The sequence below is a fragment of the Chlamydotis macqueenii genome, chromosome 4 (genome assembly GCF_036417535.1).
Source record: "Chlamydotis macqueenii isolate bChlMac1 chromosome 4, bChlMac1.mat, whole genome shotgun sequence".
NCBI classification, from domain to species: Eukaryota; Metazoa; Chordata; class Aves; order Otidiformes; family Otididae; genus Chlamydotis; species Chlamydotis macqueenii.
Genome location: NC_141559.1, coordinates 69,232,907 through 69,253,430, shown reverse-complemented (window position 1 = coordinate 69,253,430; position 20,524 = coordinate 69,232,907). Strand labels below are relative to the sequence as shown.

General features: G+C 39.0%; 1 protein-coding gene across 4 annotated transcripts in view; it reads right to left on the bottom strand.

The window, feature by feature from the left end:
- Positions 1-17,926: 17,926 nt before the first annotated feature.
- The window catches only part of RAB28 (RAB28, member RAS oncogene family), a 64,702-nt gene continuing 62,104 nt past the window's right edge, over positions 17,927-20,524 (bottom strand). For 3 of the 4 annotated variants that reach the window (XR_015258509.1, XM_086747344.1, XM_086747346.1), the window contains 2 exons: positions 19,528-19,628; positions 17,927-18,593 (listed from right to left, as the gene is read on the bottom strand). Coding sequence is in view for 3 of the 4 variants with exons in the window: in XM_086747344.1 (XP_086603470.1) it covers positions 19,533-19,628 (96 nt within the window). In the remaining variant the exon portion in view is untranslated. The remainder of the gene's footprint in view (positions 18,594-19,527; positions 19,629-20,524) is intronic. The other variant, XM_086747345.1, reaches the window with a different exon arrangement.

The following is a 20,524-nucleotide window of genomic DNA, read 5'->3' as shown; positions in this document are numbered from 1 at the left end:
TCTAAAAGCAGTCCCAGCTCTAACCCATTGCTCAATTACTGGTCTCTATGTGTAGCTGACACTACTTACAATGCGATAGCAAATCTAGGACATTTTCTCTAGCTGAAGACAATGACATTTACACAGTGCTAACTCATGGAAGATTTGTCTCTGAGAGCCCGCGCATTAGATTTCTTGTTCTCGATCCCTGCAAGCCTACTACACTCTTGTGCTTTAATGCGTCTGTGCCACATTTCCCCAGTACAAGTCTATAAATGGTAAAATTATATATACAAGTTTTTAGTCTTTGTGAATCTCAGACTTACTCTGACCTCACTTGGAACCAATATGCTCTAATATTTGTCTGAAAACCAAATTATTTCATAATAGGAAATTCAGGATGTATTAAACATTTGCTGAGAAGTTTAGATCAGCCTTTACGGAGTTAGACTTTATGCAAAGAGCCTATGAGGCCCATCTACTTTCCATAGGGTGTGAGAGCCTATGAGATTCCTATCATTTAAAATTCTGCTGTTAGTTAAGGACTTTATTGATTCCTAAATAAATACAGCAATTCAATCCATAAACTCACCACTGTATAACATATTTGGTACCACAGGTCTGACATTACCTGTCTGAACACGTGATTAGCAAAAACAAGTGCACAATTTTTTGTTCAAAACACTGTATTTCTATATGCACAAAAACACAGAGAAAAAAAAATTGAAACTATCACAATGAAATGTAGCAAATATCTTAAATATTTTTGTTGCTGTAAAATCTTATGGGTGGTTTCCTGGAAACATCCTCTTTTTATTAAGTCTAATAAATTCAATGCTTGCTCAAGTTCTTGCCTGAAGATTTTAATTGCTATTACAGGGCAAAACATTTACTCACACATCTGGTTAGAAGTCCTTTTCTTTGACAAATTTAATCAGTGTAATTATCTATTTGACAGACGCGTAGTTAGACAAGGAGAAACCTCAACAAGATGTAATTTACATGCTTCAATTAATCTTTCTAAAAATTTGTACAATCTAACAGAAGGATCAAACTCTATGCGAGTATTTGACCAAAGGCTATAAATCAACAGTGGCATGTTTTCTTTCAGGCAGTAGCTTGAGAAATTAATATTGTTTCACAAAGCTAGACAAAGGAATTGTAAATCTTACACTTATAATAGCTCCCTTCCTCATAAAACTATCTACTACATAGAGAATATTGATGATGTAGCATTCTTAACCATGACAAAGAAAGGATAGGTTTAAATACATACATTACTCTTGTTAAATAATTTTCTTTTATTCATGTGAAGAACTTCATAGCCTTGCATTACAGCACATTAATTCACATTAACACTGATGAGCAAATAGTTAAATATCCCAAAAGGCAGACACTGCTGTTACCATCTAATATCACAGCATGCTATCAAAGCAGACACTTTCTTGACCTTATATTTACCATTAACATTAAAAAAAAAAAAAAGAAATTATATGAAAAAACTTGACCCAGTGAGGTGGTACTACTATGTGAACAGTTCCAATAGAGGATTTGTGCTGTATGGGAGAGAGGAGAATGTTACTGCCGATCCTCTCTGTTATAGATGACACCATACTACTGACTGCCCATGGAGGCATCACCTGGCAGCCCCAGACGGAGTTTGTGTTGCTCCACAGTCTCTTGAGCGTTGACACCACGGTGCCAGGGCCCAGCACACCTACAGTTGGCTTTCTGAGAACGTCTCTGGGTGTATAGGCTGAAAGTCTCTCAGTTTAGCCCAGCCTGGACCTTCCAAGTTGCCCTCAGATGGAAAAGTAAACTCACTGCTTCAGCCCCCCCACCCAGTAATCAAAATACACAGTAGCTGAAGTGCCATGGTCTGCAGCACGTCACCGTGTTACCACTCTCTTACTGTCAGCAGCACCATATGCCCACTTGGCCAAGCAGAGACGTTCAGAGTTCCCGCAGGACTCCCTGCCATCCTCCCCCGGCACCATGAGGCAGACGGACAAACTGCTGGTCTCACCAGGGAAGGGCCTCCTGCTCCAGCTGAGTTCCTGCAAGCCTTGTAGAGATGGCCAGAGCTGCTTCCTGGCACAGAGGGATGTTTCTGAACAGTTGAGCAATGGCATCCTCCTATAGACCAGCTTAACTGGCTTCAGCAAGAGGAAAGAATAAAACTTGCATCTCTCCCCTGCTATGAGAATGAGCACCATGTCTAAGCGGAATGCCTAATCCCATCACTATTTAGACAACCTTCAAAATAAAACCTTACTCGCTACCAGAGCATGCTACCATGCTGCTGTCATGCTTTAAGATTAGGTAACTGTGAGTGACAAGTAATGCTTCTTACTCTTTAAAGCACCACAAGTGAGAGAAGGCATAGGGAGAAAGGTTTTCTGGCACAAAAACATAGTCTCTTGGTTATGATCTTTAGCATTCTGCACTCTGAGACGTAATAGGAGCTTTGGCGACAATTAAGGAGCCGGCAACACGCAGTGCAATGCAGATTGTGCAGTGTCGGATTGGGTGGGAGCAAGAATTTCATTTAAGTCTTCCACTTGTTAAATACATCTTTCCATCTGTCTCTGAGTCAGCAGCATCCCCTCAAGGCCGATACAAAGCTTAAGAGGAAACAAAACTGCTCCAAAACATTTTCAAACTCAATATATCAAGCCAATATTTAAACACATCTGAGGTTCACTCTACTCTAAAAGAGGAGGTGGGGGTGTTCCCTTCTGAACCATGAGTGTACTTCAAAGGTACGCTCTTTTCACTCCAATGTGAAAAGCAGACCTAGCGCTCTAAAGCTACAAAGCCCTAACGCCCTTGATGTCCTGAAGATTATTTAAAACCAAATCAATTCAAAATTAATACCAGATGGGGAGGGGCAAGAAGGCCAGAGAAAACAAAAAAAAAAAAATTATATTAACATTCCATTTTATCTGCAGTTATTTTTGGCTTTTCATATTGGTACTTTAATTTTTTTACCCTTCAGCCTGCTACGACTAACTAATTCCAAGCTTAACTGGTAGTGACTATTGGCAATTTTGCTCGCTTCTCAGACAATCACAGCAGTTAATTTTCCCAGATTTTTTATTTAATAGTCCTAGGCAAATACATAAAAATTTATTTGCAAATACTATTCTTCCCTTGTCGATTATTTCTTCTGCCAATTCATTGCACTGGTATTTGCACCCTGCTTGTTTACATAGGCACTGCTAGCACTTATGTTCACAACTTATTGCTCACACAGATCCAGCCAGTGGGACGATGTACAGATCAAAAGCTATCTCATGTAAACCATGGATCCATGCAGTCAAGCTTTGCATTTACAGGGAAGAAAAAGAAGCTCTTAGTTCATAGAAATAATCATCACAAAGTCTTAAGCAACTTGGAAACCAAGAACAAGATCGCACATTTTTCTGTCTTAAGCTTTCCATAAAGAAACAAAAAGAATAATGTGCAAAACCAATGAATGATCTTATGGCGTGAATAGCTTGCAGCAACTGGTACAAGAAAAAAAAAACCACAGTCTAGAATGAATTTACATAGATTACCGATTGAGTATTAAGAACATGAACACACGGCCACAAAATCCATTTTTGGGAACTTGGAATAATCTTGAGGGATATATTTTTAAAAGCTGAAAAAGGTCTCTTTTTACAGTGTTGCTAGCTTAATCTAAGTGAAAACCCAATTAAGATGTAAGATAATTTGCTTTAAAGTCTAGTAAATGTCACATGGCAGCCTGAGCTCCACCACAGCATATATATTTACACATGCATATTATATTCAATGTATATTATACTATATTATATTATATTCAAAAGAAGTCATGTGAAAAACCATTAAAGCTCCAAAAACCAAACACTGGAAAGTTAGCAAAAAGCTGGAGTTCTAGTCGCCTGTTCCACCATAGCGCTGCCTGCTCATGCGTATACATTTTGACACCATCTCCCATTACATGGCTGCTCACTCTTTTCCCTAAAGAAACCCTCCCCCAGAAACTGCATATTTTCTCCTTCCCTCACCCAGAAAGGTGTGGCACATTCTGTTATTTACTGCACAAGCATGGAAGCCCTGCTGCGAGGGCAGGATTCATTTCCTCAGTGGTGACTGTGGTGTTGCGCATCCCCATAGTAACCGAGTGCTTCGACCATGCTCATGTTTTCACAACACCCCTGTCTCCATCCTCCATCACTCTGCTTGGTCCCAATCCCTTTGGCAGGCTGTTGCCTTCCACGGTTTCTCACACCCCAGTCACCCAATTCCTCATGTAGTCTTGGTGTCAGCCACGCCTGGAGAATGAGGTTTCCATCCAAGTCAAAACTCTGGCAAAAAAAAATTTAAAAGGTGGGGTTTAATCCTGACTTCCTTGAACCCCTTCTGATGAAGCTCCTCTCCAACTCCTGCAGATCCGCTCAAGAGGAGAAACAGCAGCCCAAACAGCGGAAGTTTAGCAAAGTTTTTAACAATTGAATGCAGGGAATCCGAAGGATAATGTAATCCAGTAAATCTTTGCAGAAAATTGCAGCAGCTTTGCTGACAGTTTTTATAAAAAAGGACACCAACTTCTAGTGAAAACGTATTTGAACTAAGAAAAAGGAAAAAAGCACGTGGGATTAAAATCACTCCCTGCAATAGAGAGAAGCACTTGCTTGCAAAGGCCACATTTAGCGTCAGGCGTGCTTCATTTTCCACCACTTTAAGGGTCAGATCCCAGCAAAACGTGCCAAGGAAAGAAAGGTAATCTTGTAGAAAGCAGGAGGCAAATTCAGACTGGACATAAGGAAAAAATTTTTAACAATGAGGGTGGTGAAGCACTGGAACAGGTTGCCCAGAGAGGTGGTGGATGCCCCAAACCTGGAAACATTCAAGGCCAGGTTGGATGGGGCTCTGAGCAACCTGATCTGGTTGGAGATGTCCCTGCTCCTTGGAGGGAGGTTGGACTGGATGGCCTTTAAAGGTCCCTTCCAACCCTAACCATTCTATGATTCTACGATCTTTGCAGATTTGAGTTTTTTTTAAAAAAATAACAGTAATATGAAATTATACTTCAGGATTGATTTTTTTTTTTTTTTAAGCTTAAACACAATGTTAAAACTTTTTGTCTCTACAGTAACTGGAAAAAATATTTTTGGAAATTTTCTCCCATTATCTTACATTTTGGCGGTCAAATCAACACATTCCTGCATGTCAAGGAACAGCCTATGTTGATAAGCTGGTCTCTCACAAACAGAAAAACAAATTCACTTTATAAAGCCTGTGTTTCTCTCCGTCCCCTTCTGCTGGTTCTCCTCAAGGCAACAAACATAGCTGCATTACAGGACGCAATCTGGATAACCCAGACAAATCAGCTGTGGCTGCATGCCTTGGATCAAACACAACTCTTCTGCAGTATCTCTTCTAAGAGGAAACCATGGAGCGGTGTGGAGAGTACGATGCTAATTTAAATCTTTACTGTCCTAAAATCTAATGGTCTGCTCTCTGTTAGCCTGTGAACAGATGCCTCTCGAACACCGAGTCCTCAGCAGCTACTTTAAACCTTGGAGTGTGCAGAAAATCCTGGCACTGTCTCCACATCTCAGAGTTGGTGGTCAGAGTGCAAATGCTCAGGGCCAAGACTGGTGGCCTTTGAGCCAAACACTTGAGGCTGAAGGCCTGTCTGTGCTGCTTCGGTGACTGCTGTACCTTTGAAGCTCCTCTTTGCAGGGCAGCAGTGCAGCTGACGACCTTGTAAAGGCTCACCTGAACGGCGAAGCAGTTTCATTTCTGTAGACCAAGTGATACCATGACAGCATAGAGGTACTAGGCTTCCACTGTGCAGTATCAGCTCTGGGAACAAACCCTTGTTAGAGGTGTGAGGCAAAATTGACTTATTCTTTTATCAAATAATTCATACAAGAACCATCCCTGCAATCTCAGATATTAGGAATTATTATAGATACTAGGAAAATATTTTTTACAATGAGGGTGGTAGAACACTGGAACAGGTTGCCCAGAGAGGTGGTGGATGCTCCATCCCTGGAAACATTCAAGACCAGGCTGGACGGGGCTCTGAGAAACCTGATCTGGTCTAAGATATCCCTGCTCCTTGCAGGGGGGTTGGACTAGATGGCCTTTAAAGGTCCCTTCCAACCCAAACCATTCTGTGATTCTATGATTCTAATGTCAGCTTCTAAAGATCTCACAGCAACAAGGAGTACCGACTCCTCACAGGAAGCCTCCCCATCTCCTAAGGTCAGAGACAAAGGCAGATAAATTTTTCCTACTTGCAACTTTAAGATCAAGTAAAATGTCTCAAGTTTATAAAAAAAAAAAAAAAAACCACACAGCACATTGACAAAAAAAGAAAATGAGCTTGGGTTTATTTCAGCTTTATCAAATCCCAGTGACTTTTTAGAACATTTATTCAGCTGGTCTGGATAAAAAGTAAGATCTAAAATATTTTTAAGTACCATCAGATGTAAGACTCTCTCATAAGTAACAAATTGAAAGGTCAATGACTCTGTGAGTGTAAACGATAACCAATAAGTAACGTAGGGCAGGAGTCCAACTATTATGAAATCCATCTCCTGACTTTATTAAGTAGCAGATTAAGCACTGTGTAACTGCATGGATAAACCCTTAGTCCTTTATGCATCTATTATTTATTAAAATTCAGCAAATGTTTTGAATGCTATGCTGGCTTAGTGTAGAAGAAACCTTGAATCAAGGAGCCTCTGCTTTTTCGCCATAACTAGTTGTATTATTTGTGGTTTTTAATGGTTTCTAGAATTGGCACTCTTCAGGTGAAGGACATAAGCCCTTCCTATTATGCTTCCAGCTGTCTCTGCTATCTTCCTACTTTTTGTGAAGTATTAATCTCAGCCTGAAATAAAAGAAACCTTGCAATCTCACCACACAAAAGGTACAGATTTCCCAAGGTATTACTGCACGTCCATAACAGAAACAGAAAGAGAAGCCCAGGTCTCCTGACCCTGATCCAAGGGCTCCATCCATGAAAGCTGGCTCTCCTTTTAAGTGCTTGGTTGACAACATCTATCCACAATTGCTTTTGCAGCTGGTATCGGCCTAGACACTACCGTCAAGCACCGAACCAAAAATTTTTCAGTCAATAACACAGAAGCTCCTGTACAGTTAACGCATTCTCAGAACCTAGCAGTGATGGCTCAGGGGATGCCATCAAACATGAAAGTCATATGTCCCCAGCTCTTGCCTCCAATTTGGAAGGTGTTGCAACACCTTCTTCACATTGAACATATATTGTGGATGTTACCATTTACACCACGTATGCATATACCATTCTAGGTAGGGTTTTGGGGACAGACTCCCTTTGGTCTCTCTGGGAATTCAGGAGGCTTCATTTGGCCTCCACCTTGAGAGGCGGAAACAGAAAGACTACTGAACCTTTACCACAGTCTAATAAGCAATTTCACTGAGCAAAGTTGGTGTCACCAAGCAACATGGATAGTGCAAAACAGTGGGCAGTTACCTTTGTCAAAATTCAACCTACAAGAGCTTCCCATTTCCACCTCCAGAAGTGCACCATACTTCAATTCACCCTTATCTTTCTGCATCCATGTTTGGCTCCTGACCCCTACTTAAGATGCAGCTCTTTGGGGCAAGGCCATCATTTCTTTCTGCATTTGAACAGCATCAAGCCTCAGGAATTCCAGATCCCAGTTGAGGTTTTAGCACTTTTTGATAAATACAGCAAATCAATATTCTTCCATATTTACCCTAGCAAACAAACAAACAAACAAACAAAAAAACCAACCTCCAAACACAATGGGAAGAGGAACACTTAGAGTTGAATGATTTGACCAAACCTGTATCATTTACACGGCATAAGCCTTTAAACACGTAACACGCTTACACAGCAAACACTAATTAGCAGGCTATGCCTAGGGACTGTAGCTTCTATACAAGGGGGCAACTTCATGTTTGATGCAAGTCGCCACAATTACATTAGCTTCCCTTGCAGCCATATGCTGAACACAGTTTTCTCACACAGAGAAGCTTTTGAACTACAAGTGAGAAAGCTTCTAATCGGTATCGATTGGCCATTATGTCACACTCCCTTCCTCAAGTCCCTTATTCACCATCAGATAGAAGGAGAAGAGCAAAGCCAGGTATGTTAAAAACAGCAACTGCCTCTTTCATGAAAAAAAAATGCCAGAAAACCCAGAGAGGAATGTAAAGTATTTCTTTGCAACAGAGTTCAGATAAGCTGAAGGGGCACCCAGTGCATTTCCTCTCTCTTTCCTCTGCTGTTTCAAGAAACTACTGTAGAGGTACAGTAAAGGGGCATTTTATACTTAAGGGAATAATCTTTCTTCACTGAATTAAAAAAAAAAAAAAGAAAACAAAACACCCACATTATTTTATAGAGAAACAACTTACAGAGATCAATTTTCAAACTTGGGGTAACCCTAGCTCTGCAATCAGATGCTGAAGTATTCAGTGTCTCATTTTAGGCATCTCTGAAATATCCCCTATATGGAACACAGTCAGGTCTCTCTTGTGGTGCCAGATGTTCTTTGATGAGGCAGCCGACTTGGCAAAAAAAAGAGGAAATTCTTGAAGATCATTATTATCTTTTGTGTTCCTGCCATTAATAGCAACATACAAGGAAAACAATGTGAATTGAATATCTGCGAGCCCAGGAAAGGACGTGTTTGCAGACTGACTTTCTGCAGGTGGAACTGATGTCAAGAGGAGGTCAGACAGTGGTGAGAAAAAGTTTACAACTTTTGCACGGCCTGAGGAATGCAGGTCATAAAGAGCTATGCATTTTCCCAGGTCTGCAATTCCATGGGAAGCTGTCTTCACCGAAACACTGACCAGTGGTGCTTCTGTGCCACAGCTCACTGTCCCTTCAGCTGTGCCTAAAGAATGTGTGTCATTGTATTAAATGTATTTAATATATAATAGTAATAATTGTAGATATTTCCAAGTTTTACCCATGTGACCTAAAATGTGCTTTGAGCCGTATTGAAACGTCTGGGTTAAAACAGTAAAGAGAGACAGGTGAGGTGAGAACCAAACATCTACCTAAAACTTTGCTAGCACCAACTACCAACACATACATACCTGCACAAGTGTTTATATCTGTTTATATACGCACAGACATGTGTGTCTGTAACAATATAATGTCCTACTAACCTACAGAGCAATAAAAGAATCAGTTATGCTCAGAAGGGAGATGTATGGTTGCTGTTGAGGATGACTGCAGTTGCCAAGTATACAACAGAAACCACTGCTGTAATGAGTTCAACTTTTTTTTTTTTAAAAAAAAAAAAGGTGGCTTTTGTAACTTTTGATTTTTACCAGAATAATTAGGGAAAAGGACAGACCAGTAAAAAGACTAATCTTTCTTTTGTTAATTCAAAAGAGTCTCAAGACTGACTTACATCAGGCAAAGCATCCATCCACCCTCAGGCTTTGCCAAAATACCTCAGTGATCACCAGCATTAGCCTTCAGCTGTCATTCAAGTGTCTTCTAAGCAGAAATGGACAATATTTTTTAATGTTTATAGCTTGTATGATGTATACAGTCAGCTAACCTTGCTGGGATAACTTTTATGAACTTGAACCTATTTGTTACCCAAAGTACACCCAGCCCAGGCCTGCCCCATGTATGTGGTGAATAGGTGTCAATTAGACTAGCAAGGCCCTATACGCAGCTATACAAACAGACAAAAAACCCACCAATATTCAGCAATCCACCAATTTTCATTTTCATTCAGCACTCCCACCATGCTGGGCAAGGGGAAGAACAGAGAAACAATCACAAAGATCAGAACCACCACCAGCTACTCAGTAGCATCCTCTTGTAATGGAAGTTGCAGCAACCATGTTACTTAGAGCTGGCTAATGACATCGGCGACTGCACAAGGATCTGGATTCAAACTTTCTCAAGGCTGAGCCAGATTCAGTGGTCATCATCAGAATACTTTTGTATTGGAGAATAGTTCACTTGTTTCTTGCAGGAAATCTTTAATGCCTGACTAACCTACCATGGTAACAGATTTCTGGCTCTGTAAAATTCTAGAAAAGAAATATAGGTAAGCTGAAAAATGCAGTTTCCACATGTAAACTGATCTCCGACAAGCACCTTTACCCTCCTTATTTCTTTCCAGTTAAGTTCCCTGCTGATGAGTCAAACCAGGTACAGCACAAAGCTTTGATTAACTTCATACCCAAAACCAAATAACGATGCTTCTAGGAACTTAGCTTGCATGGAGCCCTCTGCAACCCGACAGGAAAGTTATTTTTTAATGTTCTGAATGAAAAAGAGGATTTTTGTAGCAAATTATTTGGGGATCTGCATGGAGCCTACCGTTGCCATAATCTACCATATTTTAGTTGGCAGCATAACTTTTGCCAGAATAAGCAAATCCATGGTTGCAGGTACCTGCACCACAGTTTAGCAGATTTGTGCCTCTTATACTGGTTTCCAGTCAGTTGTCAGCAGATGTTGAAAGATGCTGTATTTACTTGTTCAGCCAAATATCTCAAAACACCCTTGGAGTCTGGTACCACTACTTCCTCCTCAGATGAAAACAGACATTGGAATTAAAATTCTTTTACTCTTTTGGGGTGAGGTTTGGTCTCATCCTTGCTGCTCTAGCCTTGGGAACTGGAAAATGCTAAGAATCTGGTTCAGAAAACCTGAACTTCTGTTCACAAAAACCACAAAATGTGCCCTGAGAGAGAAACATGTACCAAATATTGGAGGTTCATGTGCACAGACGGTAGTAATAATTTATGAGCAGCCACGTTGAAGTAACTGGGTACAAAAGGAGTTATAGGACTTTGTTCTATAACTAAATGCAGAGCCAACAGCCCAATTCTTGTGCTGGTCCTGTCTAGCAGTTTCTCTACCTTTCCACATGGCCACTGCACAGCTCAGTGTAGGACTTCCACGACACGGAAGCCCCTGCATGGACCCTGACCACAGCCTTCCTTCATGTGCACGGTTTATGCTACTTTCAAGATGAGCACAAGTGCACAAACCCACTTTTATTTTGAAATCATTGCATTTCCTTTGTGTTTGTTTTGTCTCTGGAGGGCATGGATTTCCCACTCTCCAGTATCAATCACTCTGAAATTTCCCCTGTATTTATTTTTGTGAAAATCTATTAACAGGACTGAAGTATATGAACACAAATACATCTTTTTGCAGTACATACACACAGATAGCAAGAACAGCAGTCAGTAGTAGGTACAATACAACAGCACAGGTGTTACATAAGTATCTATAAAAAAAGCTGCAAGGAACTGGATTTGCTCTGCACGTGGAATGGGAACATCCACTTAGTATTTCCAGACTTCCACAACCTGGGTAGTGTCTGACCTGAATCAGTATGGTTAGGGAGTCTGCACTGCAAGAAGCTTCCCAAGCAAAGAGGAAAAGGCTACGCTCACACCCAGAAGGATGCAGAAAAACCCAACAACTAAACAACTACAGTAAACTTAGCTAAAATAAAACCAAACAAAAAAAAAAATCACAAGACAAAACAAACAAAAAAAAAACTCAAACAAAAAACAAACAAACCCAGCCTGCTGGTGAACTGTGTAGGAACCAAACTAACTGCATTGTAATCAATTAACTTACACTTGTGAGATGGCAAAATCTGGCTGAGCTTCCTCCAAGCACGTTCAGCCACATTTCAGCATCACAGCCAGCTGTCACCTCGGCCTCTGCTGCCTGGGGCCTGGCCAGCCTGGAGGTGCTCTTGATGGGGGAAGACCAGAAAGCCACCCAACCAACTCAGCCACTGACTGTATGGAGACAGTTAAACACTGACTTGCAAAGGCTGGCCATGTAGTCAGGCATATTTGCATCCCTGAATTTCTGGGTGATAAAACTGGGAAAGAGGTTAAACTGAAAGACTTCCATTTCCTTTCTTACATCAGCGTGTGATTCCTGAAGGATATGATTAGTTTTTGTGTAGTTTACGCTAGGTTGTGAGCTCACTCACTGTTATAAATGGGTTGTCTGTATAATTGTTACCAATTACATGCAAATTGCTGCTAAATGGCACAGACAGCCCATTTGTGCCAAATGTTGGTTTACACTTTGCTCTCTTTCCAAGACAGTGGGAAGATAAAAAAGCAATTGGATTGATGAGTGGGATGTCAGAATTTCTCTCCAGTTTCCATTAGGCAGTTAAACATTGCCTCACCATTCTTTGACAAATACTGGAATATATCCAGAAATCACACTTCATTTTTTCCAAGATGGTGATCAAATACCTCCCCAACTCTGAGCAAGAAGTACCAGCTCTTGTTTATCCTCCATGTCAGATCTGCAATTCAGACACTACAAATGGGAGCTGGATGTGGTTTCCTGCACTATCAGTCCAGTGTTCAGTCTGCAACGAGGCTTGCCAAGCGTCTCCAGATTCTGTTCTGTGTTTCTGATTCATTATTCCAAAAACAGCAACTCACCCAATATCAAGTAAATGCTGATCACACAACTGAACCACTTTTTTTTTCTTTTTTTTTTTTTTGCAACTCTTATCAATCATACGAGGAGAAAGTATCAGAAAAGCAACCGAATATATAAGAAATACCTTTTTTTCATGTTTTTTCTTTTTAACTTGGGAGTAGCTTTAGCTTATACCCTTTACAATGAGTAGAAAATTTAAGAAACAACACTGAAATTCCTGAAAGAAGTTTAGCCTCAAAGGTATTTATTCCAATGGAGCCAGAATTTCTGTGTCAGCAAAGTATGCCAGAATGTATTTAGCTTCAAGTGTGTACTTAAATAGCATAGACTTCAAGGGAACTTAAATATGTGCTTAATTTTGAGCATATGCTTAAGTGTTTTTGGTGAATAGTACTGAACCACAGCATTCACCTCTTTGTAAAGGAGAGAATGCTTTCCAAAGCAACATTTACTTCTCAGGGCACGGTGTGTGTCTTTTAAATCCTCCTTTGATGTTTCTTGGTCTACTTTGTTTTTAGAAGCTCACCAGAAATCAAAAAGGATTAGTAGGTCATGATCTTGCAAGCTACCTGGTATGGATCAGTCCAGGAAAGGAGAGAAATGGAGTTTAGCTGGCAAAGAAAAAATGTTTGCCTGGAGCAGTCTGCAGGATCCAGTTTTCTGAGGTACAAATTAGGTAATAACAGCTTGGTATTTTATTTGGTATTTCTAGTCATTACCGTTCTAAGGAATATTTTAAATAAGCAAAGTAGAAAGCAGAATGTAGGATATTTAGCAGATCATAAGAAGTAAAAAATATTATTCATGTGTATTAAAGACCTCCACCTATGCCAGTGATGCCTCATACAACATAAGCAGTTTTGTCCAGTCATCCTTAAAAGTCTCCTGAACCAATGCATAATCACCAAATTTTAAAAATAGAGACTTGAATTAATATTTTAATAACAATATTTATTGCCGATATGGCATTAGAGAGTAGAGGCAGAGAAAATCTTGAAAGTAAAATTAAAAAAAAAGATCTGTATTCCTATTTCCTCCAGAATTCAGTGCTCTAGATGTGGTATCTGAGTAAACACAGGCTCTTGACCTCAAATCTATATTCTTCTCCGAGGTTCATCCACTAGGATAAGGAACGCTGTGTCGCGGTTAAATACAAAACAAACCTGAAATTGGTACCTTCTGAGGTTTGGTTCTGACCAACCTTTGAAACAAGATTGCTTTCAGTCAATTGGTTATTTCGGCACTTGACATCACCCCCACATAAAACAAGGCAAATGGCCAATTAACTAACTGGAAGTTTTCCAGTTCAAAGGCCCTGGCGGTGCCAAAATGAACGAAGATGAAGTGGAATAGAAAAAAAGTATAAATTGGCTGAACAGTCAGCTCTCTATGGGAAGCTGAAAATAGAAATCAGTTCATGGAACTCAGGAGCTTCACTATCTTCTATTTGGGGAAGATCAAACTTCGGAATTTGCAAGTTAAACAGGGATCCCCAAGGCTTCTAGAGAACACTTTATAAAAAGAGGTTTTATATAGGACCTGTGTATTTTGCAAATAAAACTGCAGCACATTAAATTCTAATCACATTCTATTCATAGCATCTGAAATCAGAGTACAAATTTGCTTCCTACGGATAATTATCTGGACTGGAGTTTTAATCTCATATGTATGCCACTACCCCTAAGTAAACATGGATAAATTTTAGCTTTTTCTTCTCAGCAGCATTCAGCTATTTTGACATTTTAAGTGGTTACGAGTTGGTTTTAAATAAAGACATTCTAAAGAAATCAGATGATGGGTTAAGCAGTAGTACTTAAGCTGAGAAAGAAAAAGAATACAATAGTGTAGACATTGTAGAATAAACTCTTTGCTTGCAAAATAATGCTCAAATTCCAGAACGAAAAGTAGTTAATCACATCTGCTTTGTAAATATAATTTCTATAAAAGTCAATGCCTCTTTAAACACCTCTATCAGGCCCCTCATACACTCTTAAACTACATCAGAAAAGAGTGTAAGTATTCTAAATAGGAAAAATCTTCCTGCAGAAAATTTCTCATTATTACAGAATTGTTAATTATGTTAAGGAACAGCAATTTAATCTTCTATCAATGACAAGACATTAACAGGACAGTACAGTTCTAGTTAGACATAGTACGATTTACTTTGAAAGGGTTGAAGACAAGAAGTTACGGGGGATTTTGTTTTGCTTTCAGTTACAGCCATTGGGCCAGCTCAGAGCAGTGATCCAAGCATGGCACAGGTACACAGTGACAAGGCTTCAGCCCCACTTGCTCTTCCCAGCAACACCTAAATCTTTGGTCTCAAATCAACACATGAAATACGAACACCTCTAAACAGTACTCTCTACTACAACTTGTATAAAAAGGTCACAATCATCATGAAACAGAGATTATAAACCTTCTATTTGCAAAAAAAAAAAAAGCATTTCAGTGAAACTCAAACAGTGCTTTATGGAACAGTGTTTTTCTGGTAAATAGATACCTAATGATGCACATACCAACAATTTTCAAATTCCTCAAAAGAGCACACTTCACATAATTTGGAAGTGATCTTGTATGTGTCCTTTAAAATTTGGGGTTCTTTTTATAAAAGTTATTCTGGTCAAAAAGAAGCCTCATGTGTTTTCATAACTTTTATGAACTGTCAAAAAAAACAATGTATTTGGAGAGGAGATCATGAACTCATCATGGGTTCTGCCAGTCACAGCAGCTGGTTGTAAGGGAAAATACCTTCACATTGCAGTTTGTGAAAAAGACAATTTGATTCCACCAAATTCCCACCACATTTTAAAACCACAAAAGAAAAGCTGCATGAGTCTAACAACGCTTCAAATACACATTTTAAAAGCACTGGTAATCTAACGCACAGCTAGGCACAATGTACCTACTGATATCCAGCACATCACGCGAGACTGACCCTAGCGAGGAGCTGAACTCAGAAACAATATTTAGCTGTGGAGCTGTTACTGAAATTATTAGTTACAACATCTCTGAGAAGGCAGATCCCTTCACCCATGTGGATCTGTGTAAAATCAGGGTCTGAACACGTTTCTTCCCTTCATCTGGCCTCAGCTTCAGGAAAAAACATGCTTCTCCCTCGCCCCAGCCCGCTGCCCATGTCAATGGACATTAAGCATATGTCACCTCCCTTTTGGAAAGTGGTGCATTACTTAACTTCATTACTGCTTGTTGAATTGCTTTCAACCAGTTCTTACCTTGAAAAAACTGTTTAAGTGCATTAACATGGCCCATGCTTAAACTCCACCATATGTGAATCGAGTGGATCAGCAGCGGGACACTACTTCGGGAAGGACACTGGGCACAGGGTGGTGGCTCGCCTGCCTCCCCCTACACACCTCTCTGACTAAATTTCCTTCTATCCCTCCAGTCTCCAGAGAGCCCTTGCCTTCTCTACAGAACAGTGTCTATTCCCTCTCTCCATGTTGCTTAATCCTCCAGAATTATCCCTGACCTTTCTGCTCAGGCTGGTGGAACTTGGGCCACAGTGATGAACACAGGCACCCCGAGATCTCCAACCACAGCTGCTGCTGCACTTCAAAGGCAGCTACCACAGCCAGGGATTTAGACTGCAGCTGGAATCCGAAGGCTCAAGGTGGGGTCCCCAGGGCTGAGCAAAAAGAGCAAAGCTCATTTGTAAGGATTAAAACGTGGACAGATAATGGATCTAAATGGGGCAGGAAGGGTAGGGAAAGGCAGGGAGAGTGGAAGTCAGTATACAATACAGAAAATCTGAGGAGGTTAAGAGGGGCAGCAAAAGGAGGGGCTAGGGGCACACAAGACAAGAGATTCCTGGTTAGCATAAATAATACACATGTTAGGGAGGAAGAATGAGAGCAGCTTGGAAATGTAAACAAAAATGTCTTCAGAGGAGGTAGGGCTTTAACATAGAAAATGATCAAAAAGATGTATGGGAATAAAACACAAAAGGATGTACAACTCAAAAGATGGCTAGAAAAACAGGCCCTGAGAATAAAAGATCATGATGATTCTATGACACTGAGACATAAAATCCATCTGTAAAACAGCTTGAACTGGGACATGTATCACAGCCTTCGTACTGCAGGACCACCAAAGTCTATTCAGGGCTTTGCATTTCAAGTTATGAAAAAGCATTTTATTCTGAAAAGTAAGATTAACAAAGTTTTTGAGAGATAAGCAGAGTTTGGTTCTTAGGACCATGCTACATCCTGCTTGAGAAGCAGGCCTATGACGCTGACTCACATGCACCAGAGAAAGATGGCTCTAGCTCTCTAGCTGAGCCAGGCTGTGCTCAGCTCCTCAGAGCGGGCAGTTCTCATGGCTATTTGAACATATGGACAGAGTTCAGGACATAAACACACCAAGAAATCTGAGGGTTCAAAAAAAAATTACCACATGCTTTGGAGGGCATAACTTGTAGACTTATCAGCCACTTCAGAAAAAAATCATTTGAACAGTTCTCATCCAGTGGTAGTGACAGACAGTTCACCTTTCAGTTGCATTTAACTATAAGGAAAAGCTATGCAGTGGGACAGGATCAAGAACTGTAAGCCTAGAATAAATACTTTAGTGCAAATTCACACCTACCTTGCTGTAGAATAGTTTCTCAATATCTCAGCTTGTTTCTTAGAATTTACCACATTTGAATGATAAAATATTACAACACTAAGTCATTATCATGTAGTTACAAAACTGTGTGGAAGGCTGCATGCTGAATGGTTCAAAAATGAACTTAGCTTTTCAAGGAACTTGGAATATACCAAAATAATAACAAATAGTGCATTTTTGCCATTTACAATCTTTTTTCAACATAGTTAAAATAGCTTAACTATTTTATTAAGATATTTAGTTGTATAGTTGCAACTATAAAGCACTTGCTTGAATAGCTTAATAGGAACACTCACCTGAAGTACCTTATAATTTTCACTTGTGAAAGACAAGCTTCCTTCACTCAGCCGTATTAATTTTCTACATCTCCAAATGTTTTGTTGTATTTTATAAGAAAACACATTCTAGAATTAAAATAGGAAAAGATTTCTAGTTTGGAATCAAGTTGGCTTAATTTTTTTTTTCCTCTCCTTAGCTTTCAGCTCAGATGTGCCTGCAAAGAACCGCGTGTCTAAAAGAGACTGCTAGAAAAGGAAGAGAGGATGATCACAGAGCACACAGGTTTTTATGTATCATTTACTCTGAACTGGAAAGAGTCCCAGGCCAAAATTCATTCAGTTAGTTATTGAAAATGACTGATTATAATTGATCTATCAACAGCTTCTAATGCATGCTGAATATATCACTCAACATTTACAGCCCAAACTGTTGACTGAGGTTCATCCATATTCATGAAGACATATGAGCATATCTATTACTGCTAGAAGTAATGCTGATGTGGTAATAAAAATACACAAACACACTAGCATTTTTCAGATCATCCATAGAGACAACTTGAGACTTTAGAAAAGTAACTATTTTTATATTACAGTTTTATTTCAAGCACTGTTTCTTATTGGATACAATTTATACATTTTGCACTATGTGTATATATTAATGGAACACTTTCCAAATTATCCCTAGATAAAATATATTATATGCTTAAAATTGTTCCAACAATAGCTTTTCCAAGTTACATTTTGCTGAGTGTTACTTCAGATCACAGGAGAAAAGAGAAAAAAAAGATTTTTAAAATGCTTTGGTAAAATACCCTTCCATGGTGATGTCTTCAAAGGTATTTTGAATGCAGGACTTCTATTTATTCAAATAGATAGGAGGAAATATATAAACATAGTTGTGCTGCTTTATTTAAATATAATTTAAAATAATATAAATCTTAATTTTTCAAAATGTGTTGTCTTGTGTTTGAATGTCAGCCAGTCAAAAAACTGCCTGCTGCTTCTCAATGTACAGTGGTGCAACATGTTTTTGAAATCTCTAATTGCATTGTTGCAATGGTCACTGTTAAAATAAAGTTCCTGGTAATCCCACAGGCTGTGTCAAGGTAGAAGGATCGCCAAAGGTATCAAAACACAGGAGAACAGCATGGTCACTGAACTGCACACATTGAGCTTCTAGGAGGGTTAACGGTTCTTGTCACAGGCTCCTGACTGTAGTTGACAATATCTGCCTTCACTACCCTCTGTCATAAAAGAAAACACAGTAACAATCAGAAAATACAATCTTCATGCATTCAACAGATTAGATATTAAATATACTATGAAATATGGAGGGAAAAAAATTAGGCAAGAGAGACACTATTTAGGGTGTTTTCATTACCTTACAGAAAGTCTTATCAGATGCTAATTCTCATTCTAAGTACCAATTTATTCGTACTAGGCAGAAGGAAGTGCCTTGGCAGGTTTTCACAACAGTACAAACGGAACATGACTTTTTTGCAAAAGCAGTTAATACAGTTTTACTTCCATGGAAATTATTTTGGATGGAAATAACAACCAAAATTTGTTTACAAAGACTATGGTATGTATTCTTTAAGAATAACTGCCTAGATTGTAATTGGAAACTGTACCTAAGTTTGTCTTTCCATCTTTACTCCAAGCACTTCACAGGGAAACCATGGACAGAATTCAAAGCAGATTTCAAATACAAACATATTTCAACAAAGCTTTGATAGGTAGACTGACTAAAGACTAAATTAACATAAAAAGAATCTCTGCATACCATAAATATTTATTTTCTAACACAGAACCAACAGGTATTACCCATTCTGTTTACAAAGCATTTGATAAGACTGTTGGTCTCTCCTGTAAGAGGAGAGGGAAATGAGATTCCAATTTTAAGTCCATTTCCATCTGAGGCAGTTATGTAACATTTTGAATATACACCACTGAAGGGCCTTCCTAATACAGTAACATGAAGTATTTCAAAGTTTCTGTGAACTATCTGGTTCTTAGAAACACCATGTAATTGCACACAGAGTTCCACATTAATGTGTTAAGTATCAGAAGTGGTTACAGATTCAAAATATATTTTTCCAACAGAACTTCCTGTTACAGTTATTACTACATGTAAAAGCAATACAGCTTGAGAGAAAACCCCAAGTTTTCCATCAATACCTGAACTACTGCATTGAGCAGACTTTGCTCTGGCAGTTGGCAGTGTTGTGACGTTGGTTATCTTCTTCAGGATATTTCACTAGTTCTGCCCTGACAACATGCTGTTAATCATGTACCAACATAATGGATAGAGGGCAAGGAGAAGAATGTAAGAAGAAAAGAGAAGGGAAAAAAAAAAATGAAAAGATTGATCAGTAGCTGAAAAGAATGAATGAACAACATTAAAGACTATGCAGAAGCAAAATGAAAGTGCATTTGTTTTCAGGCTTTATGCTGATACAAGAGCAACATGTCTAGCTGAAAGCATCACTACCGGCACCAGGACTGCTTCCCAAGCTTCTTCAAGGACATGCCCTTCCAAAGTACCAAAGTTAAATGTTCATACATGCAAATCAACAAAAGTGTATTAAAGCAAGCAAAGGGACAGAATAAAAAGGAAGGCAATTCAGTGAAAGAAAAGATGACAATGGCCTATTCCTTTAAGCCTAGGGTACTTAAATATTACATTCGTCAGCTTTCTATAAACAATTTTAACAAGTACATTAGCTGTACATATGTATCTTTTCCATTACATAATTATCACTTTAAAAATTAAATATATAATCAAAACCAGTGACAGAAATTAACGCCACACCTAAGTGCTATAAAGCTTTGATTTTTCTTTACGTAAGGGGAAAAAAAGACAAAACTGTTGAAAGTTTTCTCACTATTAATACAGCATTCATGCAAAGCAGAGTAAAAATTCATAGAACAATTTCAGCAAAGTAACAGAGGAGGTAAGCCTGCAATAAAAGATACCCTAAAGCAGTTTAATAATTTTTTCTTAAATACTTCAACATTTACACAACATATTTTTAAAGTTAAAATTAATGGATAAATGAATAAATACTATTATATTAAAGGAAACAACATATAAACTGGATTATATGAATATATAAACAGTAAATGTTAAAAGATTACTGCTGTAAATAAAATCTATATGTCAAATAAGCAACAA